The 9,604-nt window shown below is 62.2% G+C and overlaps 2 protein-coding genes across 3 annotated transcripts in view; one reads left to right on the forward strand and one right to left on the reverse strand.

Annotated features, from left to right (window-relative positions):
• Positions 1 to 5,636, forward strand: part of AAAS (aladin WD repeat nucleoporin) — a 6,237-nt gene extending 601 nt beyond the window's left edge. Inside the window, 16 exon segments of the mRNA XM_010726809.3 lie at positions 6 to 130; positions 481 to 536; positions 647 to 738; positions 888 to 934; positions 1,376 to 1,474; positions 1,677 to 1,856; positions 2,056 to 2,199; positions 2,418 to 2,538; positions 2,755 to 2,879; positions 3,115 to 3,175; positions 3,247 to 3,337; positions 3,844 to 3,937; positions 4,037 to 4,104; positions 4,708 to 4,789; positions 5,071 to 5,155; positions 5,320 to 5,636. Of these exon segments, the coding sequence (XP_010725111.2) occupies positions 6 to 130; positions 481 to 536; positions 647 to 738; positions 888 to 934; positions 1,376 to 1,474; positions 1,677 to 1,856; positions 2,056 to 2,199; positions 2,418 to 2,538; positions 2,755 to 2,879; positions 3,115 to 3,175; positions 3,247 to 3,337; positions 3,844 to 3,937; positions 4,037 to 4,104; positions 4,708 to 4,789; positions 5,071 to 5,155; positions 5,320 to 5,460 (1,611 nt within the window). The 3' untranslated portion in view covers positions 5,461 to 5,636.
• A 1,382-nt stretch (positions 5,637 to 7,018) lies between these two features.
• On the reverse strand, positions 7,019 to 9,598 carry CUNH12orf10 (chromosome unknown C12orf10 homolog). Of its 2 annotated transcripts, none has more exons than XM_019611070.1 (7): positions 9,452 to 9,598; positions 8,798 to 8,910; positions 8,566 to 8,725; positions 8,315 to 8,464; positions 8,117 to 8,239; positions 7,555 to 7,736; positions 7,019 to 7,476 (listed from the first exon to the last, which is right to left on the reverse strand). In XM_019611070.1, exons 1-7 carry the CDS (start codon positions 9,593 to 9,595, stop codon positions 7,293 to 7,295), a joined length of 1,056 nt encoding a protein of 351 aa, XP_019466615.1. In that variant the 5' UTR covers positions 9,596 to 9,598; the 3' UTR covers positions 7,019 to 7,292. The 2 variants fall into 2 exon arrangements, with proteins under 2 accessions (XP_019466615.1, XP_019466614.1); XM_019611069.1 differs by having other exon boundaries at positions 8,798 to 8,913.
• Positions 9,599 to 9,604: the final 6 nt, after the last annotated feature.

Below are 9,604 nucleotides of genomic sequence, written 5' to 3' on the forward strand. Positions count from 1 at the left end.
CCCAGCTGGCAGCGCTGCCCACTCTCACTCTGCCTGAGGATGGTCTGAAGGGTCCCGGCCGCCCCGAATCGGGGGCTCAGCCCTTCCTGCACCACCGCGAGGCCCTGTGGAAGAGGGTCCTGTGTGCCTGGTGAGTGCCCCCCACCCCATAACAGTGATGGTGCTGAGCCCTGCGGAGCCCCGTTTGTTACTGCTCTGCATCTGCTGGGTCTGCGTGGGCTTTGCTGCACCTTCAGGACCCCACCGAGGTCCACACAAATTTCTGCAGCCTCCTCGCCTCCCCTGCTGCAGCCACGGCCCCATCCGGGACTTTGTGGTTCTGCTCTGAGGGCTTTTTTGAGAGTGGGGGGTTAGGATATAAGGGGGAGCTCAGTGCAGTGGTCTCAGTGCTGGGCCTGCAGTGGGGGAAAGGGGGGACCTTGTGGGGACACGGGGAAGGCGTGGGGTCCCCGCATCCACACTGATTTACTTTTGCTGCAGGCGGGACGGGGGGCTGTGTGGGCTGCTGAAGGAGATCGTCAGCGCCGAGGAGGAGGGTGAGTGGGGCCCGGGGGTCCCTGCAGCTCCACATCACCGCTCCGTGCTGCCCCATTCCCGGGGATCCCCTCCTGCTGGGAGCAGTGCTGATGTTCTGTGCTCTCTGCAGGGCTGCAGTGGGCGAAGACGGCCCTGAGCTGCGTTCTGACCGCGTGCCGATGGCTCTCCTCCCTGCACGGCTCCCTCCTCCCACACCTCTCGGTGGGTTTCAAAACACTGCGAGTTCCCTTCTGCGATGGGAGGAGAAACGGCGCTGAAAGGGCGCTGGGACAGCAAAGGGATGCGGAGGGGGAAGGGGACTTTCTGCCCGCTCAGCACTGACTTCCCCACGTCTGTCCCTTCCCCTGCAGCTGACCAGTGAGGATATGATTGCTGCCTTCTCCCAGGCGGTCGACTGGTGAGTGCTGTGTGCTGTGAGACCCCATCCGTGCACGTGTGTGTGCATCACCCCGTCCTCTGGTATATCCACACCTGCAGAATGGTGCCATGGAGCAGAGGGAAAGGATGGCATCACCCCTCTCTTCTGTGCTCAGCCTCCCCAGCACAGAGATGCTGAGGGGAATAATTTCCTATTGCCTGGGGCTGCTTGGTACCCTGGTGCTGTGTTGTGCACGTAGGAGGAACAGCATTAAACCTAACCAGGGCTTGGTTAAGCGGTGAGCAGTGACTGTTTGTTGAGCAGCCTGTGAGAAACTGCCAGGAAGAGGGAAGTTAGCAGGGGATACCACCTTGCTGAGCAGTGAAAGCTGAGATTTATTTTGGTGGTGGCTTTGGGAGTTGGAATTGGGGGTGGCAGATGTGGGTCCGGGTTGCTCCCTGTGCCCCCTCCCTCCTGCAGGGCTGGCTGCAGCGTCCGTGCCTTCGCCTGGCATCCACACACCAGCAAATTCGCCGTGGCTCTGCTGGACGACTCCGTGCGGGTCTACAACTCGAGCAGGTGAGGAGGGGGGCAGCTTCCAAACCCACCATCCCAAACCCACCCCGAGCACATGCCCAGCACCCTCCCTCACCCCTGCCCCACTGTGCTCTCGCTGCTCCCTGCCCCCAGAGCTTCTCCCAGAGCTGTGTTAGGACCCTTCCTCACACCCCCAGCCCCCAGCCAGGCTTTCTCTCGCCCTTCAGCCTCATTTCTCCTCTAGGTCTCCCTGCTCCCCCGGCGGGTCTCGGCAGGCATATAAAGCCCTCCTTAAGAGAAGACTCTCCCGGCTCATGCTGCGGCCCAAACAGCACTGCCCCGCTGAGCCGCTCTCCCCCAGTTGGGATTTCAAGCCAACAAGTGCCAGATCTCCCCCGGGGCTGTGGGCACTGAATCACGCAAGGTGTGCTCCAGCAGCGCCGGTGTCACCTGCCTGGGTCCCCTCTGTCCCCCTCTAAGGGCACAGCTCACGGTGGGTCCCCCTCCCCGTAGGCTTTAGGCACCCACCACGGTCAGGGCTGGGGAGAGGTCCCCGGGGATGTCCCCTGTTGTGACCCCACTGATCCCACTCGGCCTCCCGTCACGCTCCCTCCTCCCCGCAGTGCCACCATCCCGTCGCTGAAGCATCGTCTGCAGAGGAACGTGGCCGCCGTCGCCTGGAAGCCGCTGTGTGCCTCCATCCTGGCCGTCGCCTGTCAGAGCTGCGTCCTCGTGTGGCACCTGGACCCCACGTCCCTCTCCACCAGGTAACGTTCCCCTGGGGTGACGTTCCCACACGGTGACAGCCCTACACTCGTGCCCCTGAGCCCACACCTCACAGCGAGGGCTGTCCATCCCATTTCTCTGGGCTTCAGGTTAAATTCAGGCTGGTGTCCGTCCGGCTGGGGGTACAGAACAGTGTGGTGCATCGCCAGGCCTTGGTGTCCCTCCCGTCCCCCGTCAGCTCTGGCTTCTGTCCCCGCAGACCCTCATCTGGCTGCGCTCAGGTGCTGTCCTACCCTGGGCACAGCCCAGTCACCAGCCTGGCGTGGGCACCCAGCGGGAAGCTGCTGCTCTCGGCCTCACCTGTGGACACGGCCATGCTGGTGAGTGTGGGGCGATGTTTGGGGGTCTGGGGCCGTTACCCCACCGCTGGGACACTCAAGAGGCTGTGTGACCACGGGGGACAGCAATTCCTCAAAGGACGGTCCTGAATTTGGAGGACTGAGATCTGAAAGCGTCAGCGCCCAGCAGTGTGCCACGTCTGGGCTCTGGCTGATGGTGGGAGCGCTGCGATCCCCCCAATCCTCTGTGCCCTCCAGGTGTGGGATGTGTCCACTGAGAACTGCGTCCAGCTGCAGTGGTTCGGGGGCGGTGGGGTCACCTTCTTGGCGTGGTCCCCTGATGGCAGCAAGGTCCTGGCAGCCACTCCTTCAGCAGTGTTCAAGTGAGCTCCTGGCCCTGCTCCTTTCTCCTCTTGTTCACTCTCAACTCTATTACTGTTCTCATTTGCCTGCCGTCAAAGCAGACCTGGCTGCTTTATGTCCTCACTGCTCCCCTTCTCCCCGTGTCAGATATGGGGCTAAAGTCAGGTGCAAAGCCTCGGGCTCCTCTCAGAGGAGCTGAATTGGGGCAGGTTTGGGGCAGTTTATCCCTTTCACGTCATTCTCTCTCTCTTACAGAGTGTGGGAAGCTCAGATGTGGACGTGTGAGAAGTGGCCCACAATCAAAGGGCGCTGCCAGGTGGGGCGGGCGCAGTGGGAAGGGGCATTTCCCACCACGTGGGGGTTCTGACATCCCCCTGTGCCTCACAGACGGGGTGTTGGAGCCCTGATGGCAGCCGGCTGCTCTTCACAGTGCTGGGGGAGTCTGTCATCTATTCCTTGTCCTTCTCTGAGTACAGGGGTGAGTACCCCCCAAAGATCCCATTTGCTCCCCCAGCCGTCGTTTTGCTTTCAGCTATGGGTGGTTGTGGCCAAGAGAGGCTCTGTGTCCATCTCCATCAGGGAGAGCTTCCAACCTGCTGTGATGTAGCAAAGCCGGGACAGCAGGGAAAGGAGTGGAAGGAGGAGGTCTGTGGGGGCCCTCACAACAGTTGGGTGTCCGTATTTCCCCCCTTGTGTCACTCCTTCAGCTTGGAGCTTTGCAGGGAGATTTTCACAGCACAGCTGCTCAGCTCACGCGGCTGTTTTGCATGGAGGCAGTGGGTGCTCGCTTCTGTCGAGGGAAACCCTTCCCTGTGCACCACCCCAAACACCGCAGATGCTGCTGGGACAGCAGGAGGCTCCACAGCTCAAAGAGGCAGAAATTCTGCATCATTTTGGGAGCAGAAGAGCAGATTTAGGGCAATAAGACAACCTGCACAGAGCAGGGAAGCAGAAGTGAGCGCGCTCTCTGGGACTTCATTTCAGGGGACATGCAGGGGCAGGTGGGAGGTTCGAAAACAGCTTCGATCGTGGCAGATCTGTCGGAGACCACCTTCGAGACGCCCTATGGGGAGGAGAGGTGGGTCTGACTGCATGCTGCCCCACGGAGAGATGCTGGGAGGTGGAGGGGCTCTGTGCCCCCCTGGCCCTGGGCTCACTGTGCTGTGCTGTGCTCCAGGATCGGCGGAGCTGTGCAGTCCATGGTGTGGGACCCCACCGGGGAGCGGCTGGCTGTGATCATCCGAGGTCAGAGCTGTGCTGCAGCGCTGCTCCCTGCCGGCTTTGCTCCGAATCTGCCCTTCCTGCAGGGAAACTCCTCGGGGGTTGGGGAGGCAGCACCCGCCTTCTCTCCACTCTTCCTCACTGTGACTTTGCCTCCCTGCACAAAGCGTCCCCCCGCACCCCCACGGTGCAGTGCTCCTGGTTATCCCCTGAGGATAGAGCACTGTACCCTCCTCACTGCCAGACAGAATCACCTCTCCCAGCCCCACCGCCAGCTCTCTGCATTCCCACAGCACCCACATTGCACCCTGAGCCCCCCCCCCAGCCCCACTCGAGGAGCAGCTTTGGCATAATTGAGCCATTGAGGCCCTCCTGGCTGCAGAGACAGCACAGCTTTCACAGCCCCGAGGTGCAGTGTTGGGGACGCTGTGTCGGACCTGAGCTCAGCCGCTTGGTTTTGTCCTGCTTATAAAGCTGCTGGGGAGGAAATGGGGAGGGAAAAGCCCCCGTCCTGTGGGGGATCCCGTTTGGAAGGGAAGGGAGTGCTGCAGGCAGAGGTGGCTGCACTCCCCACGTCGCTGCCCCTCACATCCAGCATGGCTCACGGCTGCTTCCTTCCCTCTGCAGGAGATCCCAGCGCTGTGGGGACACAAACCGTGGTGGCCGTGTTCCGTATCCGCAACAGCCCCGTGTTTGAGCTCCTGCCGTGGTGCGTAGCGGATGGCTTCGGGGCTCCTCGTGGTGGTTTGGGGTTGGTTGGGCGCCATCCGCCCTCGGGATGCAGTGGGAAAGATGCTGTGCTGCTGCCATCCCACGCCTCTGCTTCAGGCAGTGCTGCAGTACCATTTTACCCCCAAAGTGGTCACGTTTTGGACGCATTGTCTGTTATCCTGACAACCCTTTGTGGTTCTCTCTGGCGGTGCAGCAGAGATCCCACTTAACCCCGCAGCGCTGCGTCGCCTCTCACTGCAGCTCTCCTTTCCCTTCCAGCGGATTCCTGCGGGGGGAGCAGAGCGCGGAGCCGCAGCTCATCGCCTTCCACCCCTGCTTCGAGAAGGGAGCGCTGCTGACCGTGGTGAGTGCAGCTTCGGCTCTCAGAGCCCTTTGCCGCACCACGGTGTGGAATGCAGCGGGTCAAATTGCCCCGTGGTGCAGAGAGAGCAGGGAAGGCGATGGTGACCCACTGCTCTTTGGGACGGCGGTGCCCTGTGCTGATCTTTGCGCCTTTGTCCTCTCCAGTGCTGGTCCACGGGGACCATCAGCCACATCCCCTTCTTCTTCCTGAGCTCCCGTGTGCCCTACAGCAGCCCCGGCCGCAGCCCCGCCGTGGTGACGGCCAGCAGCAGCGTGCGGGAGCAGCCGCTCTTCTCGGAGCTCTGACAGCAGCTCAGAGTGTTTGGGGTCTGTTTGCAGTTCCCTCTTCCCCAGGACACCGCAGGGCTGCGGTCCCTTCCTGTGCTCCCCCGGGTTCTGCACAGCTCCGTGCGCTCATTCTGTGGAATGTGGGGTTCAGCAGGTGAGCGCCGTGCAGATTAAAGGTGACTCCTCCTCCCCACGCCTTGCTCTGCTCCTCGCTCTGTCCTCATGCAGGGAAACAAGGGAACTTTCCCTGGAAGTTCTTTGGGGGATGCGTTCTCAAAGCCACTCGGGTTTGCTTCTGGGGCTCTGTGATGTCAGGTCATAGTTTGGAGTGCACCTGCAGGAGAAGAGCCATTCTGTGCCTAAACGAAAACAGATTTAAGGCTCCTGCCACAACGTTTGCGTGCAGTAAACAAACACTTGGGGAGCCCCCAGGTGTGTGGGGGGTTTTGCTCTGTGGTTAAGTGGCTGCACTGAGGGACGAAGGGGCTGCAAGGGCTCCTTGGCCCTAAATGCAGCCTTTGGGCTTCACCTTGAGGGCACAAGGAACCACCAGAAGCGCTGCAGCTCAGCAAGACCCAGCACAGCACAGACCTTTCCCTCTCAGCCCATTTGATGAGTGCTGCTGCAGCCCCGTCCTGGCCCACATGAGCAGATGGGCCAGAGTGGGATTAGGGGGAGGCTGAGGGGGGCAGTGCTTAAACCCCAGGATTACACGTGGTTAATCCCTGGGATTACACTGTAATCGCTCTGCAGTGGAGAAAGGGAGGGCCCTGCTCAGCCTGCACTGCCAACACCACCCCCAGGACCCACATAACCCTCCTGAAAACCAAACCCCAAAATGAGGCAGGGAAACTGCCCCTCCACCCCACGGAAAAGATGGCAGCAGCAGCCCCCCCGTGCTGGGAGAGCCACGAGGACATGGGGTAAACAACGCGGTATGAACTCACACCAGAGACGTTTAAGGATGCTTCACCCGTGGGGATCCCCAGTTTGGATCTGCTGCTGGGAACTTCTGCCCATGGTGTCACAGGATGGTGCTGAGGGTCTCCTCCTCCCCAGAGTTCGGCCTCCGGCAGGGCAGTGCCCGCAGGTACTCGAGGTGCAGGTGGGTATCGGCGCGGCTCCTCCTCACGTAGCGTCCCACGTAGGCCAGGACAGCACCGAGCCACCCGCCCACAGCCACCAGCATGGCCACATCTGGCACCCGTGGCTGCCCGCTCCCTGCCAGGGTCTCGTTGTGGCCGCCAGCGGTGGGGGGAAGGCCCTGGGGACCCCCCAAAGGGCAGCGGCAGCCTCGGGAGCAGCAGGGTAGCCCCAGAGCCAGCAGGAACAGCCAGGCTGCCCGCATCGCCCCGCAGCTGCGGCGGGAGGCGGGGAGCGAGGGGGGGTCCACGTCCTCCCCAGGACAGCTGGGCTGGTGACGTTCCCCTCTCAGGGGCAGCTGGGATGGGGGGAATGGGGATGGGGAGGCTGCACCTGCTTCTGCACCCCAGCGTGTGACCTTTTGGAACCCCACGTGCCCTCCTGTGCCCCACGGACACCTCCAAAGCAGCTTCCACTACCTGGCCAGCAGATGTATTGGGAATGCACTGGTTTTTACTGGTGTTGGCAGCCAATGCATAACGGGCCAAGCTTCAGAGCACTGAATCCTAAAACCCTCTTGGTCTGCTCTGTGCTCTTGGACCAGTCCAACGCTGTAACTGGGACCAGTGGCAGCTCACAGCACAGCTGCTTTGGTGTCCTGCTGTGACAGTGCCAAGCGGGAATGGCATCAGCCATTCCCAACAACAGTCCATGGGAAGTCCCAGCACTGGCAACTCATTGGGGATGGCCCCTGCGGGGGTGGGGAACTATCCGCTTTGTGCTCCCACCCCTTGCAGTGCCAGTGTCCTCCGGGCCATCTCCAAAGCCCCCTCCCGCGTACGGTTGCCTCCGATGAAGCCGCTGGAGTGCACGAAGACACAGCCGGGGATGCCAGTGAGCTGAGACAGCGCCTCGTCACGAACACCCCGCCACGGCTCGGGGAGAGGAAGGCTGCAGTGGTGGGAAAAGGGGCAGGGGGTGAGATTCCTGTCCCCTCCTGGCAGGGGATGCGCTGGGGACGGGGCTCACCGGCTCTCGAAGCTGCGTGGCCCCACCGGGACGCTCTGCACCCGCCACTGCCCGCTGCGGTCGGGGAAAAGCACCAGCTGGAGCGGGTTGGGCAACGCCAGCTCCTTCTCCAGGCTGAAGAGGTGCTCCTTCCAGGGGCAGCCGCCCTGTGGGAGCTCCAGCATCACCCCGCTTGTGTCCACCTGGAGAGGGAACACGATGTGGCTGCGTGGTGGCACATGGAGTCCTGCCCTGTGCCTCAGTTTCTCCCCCCTTCATGTACATTTTTCCATCTGAATAGCACAGTCCCCCCTCCAAATGAGACCCTGCGTTGTGGGGATGCACCACCATCTGTTGAGGGTGCATGGAGAGTGGTGGTGGAGCGCGGCAACGTGACAGTGTGTGGTGTAACAGGGGTGCATATAGGGGAGTGCACGTGGCTAAAAGGGTGCAGAGAGAGAAACGGGGTGCACAGCTGTGCCCTGAGCTGTGTGGGGAGGTTAATATCAAGGGGACCTGACCTCCCCTTGCCCCAGGGTTCCACCCACCCTTTAAACCCCCCTCCAAAAAGCATAGGGAGCACCTCAAAGCGGCGCCGGATGGCGTCCTCCACGAGCGCCCGCGCAGGCAGCCAGGCACGGTGATAATAGTCGAGCCTGTCCATGAACTCACTGCCCACCAGCTCCATTGCCCGCTTAAACCCAGCCTGGGGACACAGCAGAAGATCAGCAGTGACCCCAAAGAACGCAGCTCTGCGTTCCCCCTTTCCACGTGTCCCCACCTCAGTGTCTTGGTCGGGGTCGTTCCAGCGGGGGTTCAGGTGCCCCACGCGGGCGCTGAGGTTGGTGGTGAGGGCGTAGCGGGGCTCCCCATCCGTCTGTGCGATGCCATTGTCAATGGCGTCGATCTCCTCCACGAAGTTCTCATAGAGCTTGGGGACAGAGTGGGGTCAGAACACCTGGAACCCAACCCCTCTTATGGGGTGGTTTCCTCAAGGGAAAATCATGCTGGTGGGTCACAAATCCCCCGTACCTTATCGTAGAGTGCAGTCACAACGGGGCTGTCCTCTGGCTGCCCCAGAAGCCCAGCAAGGATTTGGGAGCCAAAGTGGCAATAAACCAAGCCAGCGCTGCTCAGTTTGGTGGTCCAGGGCTTGCTGGGCTGGAGGCTCCGCATGGACTGGGTGAAAGACCTGTGGGGTCGCAGGGTCAGCCCTTGGGGGGGCTCCCTTATGTGGTGACCCCAATGTGGTGGAGTGCCTCACCTCTGGTGATGGTCGTAGCGGTGCCTCTCGGGGTCGTATTCACCCCCCACATCCACCACCACATCGCACTGGGCCAGGCGCTGGGGGTCCCGGGTCCGCACCACCTCTGCGTCCTGCTGAGGCATGGGGTGAGGCTGGGAGGGCCCAGAGTGGGACGGGGGAGACCAGGGACCTCAAGGGGGAACTGGGGACATAAGGGCAGGCACCACGTGGGATTGAGTACCCCAACAAGGAGCTGGGGAGTCCAGTATGGGGACTGGGGACCTGAAAGCGTCCTCCAGGTGGGACCAAGAATTCTGACAATGGCCAGGGGACTGCAGGGTGGGCCCTAAGTGAGACTGGGAACTCCAGCAGGGAGCCGGGGATACGAAAACGGTCAGTGGGTGAGACCGGAGACATTATAAGGGAAATGAGGGCAGGAGCGGCCCCCAGCGCAGACTGAGGACCCCAAAAGGAGGCTGAGGACTCCACTGTGGCCCCAATTAAGGATGGGGGACCTGAAAACGTGGGCCTGGAGACCCCAGGGAGATTCTTCAGTGGCACTGCAGGCCCCAGCAGGGCCGAGGGACCCACGGGCGGCCCTGAGGAAGGGCGGGACCCGGAGAGTGGGACCAGGCCCGAGTGCAGAGTGGCCCGAGCAGGCCGCGGCCGTACCCGGTAGCGCGGCAGCAGGCGCAGCAGGAAGCACGCCAGCGCCTCGTCGCAGTGGAAGGTGCCATCGTGGGTGCCGATGCGCGGAACCGGGTCCGTTCGGGCCCGCTTGGACCCGGCCCCGCTCCCGGTGACGGCGGCGGCCATGAGGGGAAC

The sequence above is a fragment of the Meleagris gallopavo genome, unplaced genomic scaffold (assembly GCF_000146605.3).
Source record: "Meleagris gallopavo isolate NT-WF06-2002-E0010 breed Aviagen turkey brand Nicholas breeding stock unplaced genomic scaffold, Turkey_5.1 ChrUn_random_7180001856830, whole genome shotgun sequence".
Lineage (NCBI taxonomy): Eukaryota > Metazoa > Chordata > Aves > Galliformes > Phasianidae > Meleagris > Meleagris gallopavo.

What these genes read in the sequence shown, in the direction of transcription:
- CUNH12orf10 (XM_019611069.1), bottom strand. Translation starts at nt 9,595, where the DNA reads ATGGCCGCCGCCGTCACCGGGAGCGGGGCCGGGTCCAAGCGGGCCCGA. An exon ending in ACCCCGACCAAGACACTGAG is followed by an intron (nt 8,240 to 8,314) that starts GTGGGGACACGT and finishes CTGTGTCCCCAG; the next exon opens with GCTGGGTTTAAGCGGGCAAT. An exon ending in CCACGCAGCTTCGAGAGCCG is followed by an intron (nt 7,477 to 7,554) that starts GTGAGCCCCGTC and finishes CCACCACTGCAG; the next exon opens with CCTTCCTCTCCCCGAGCCGT.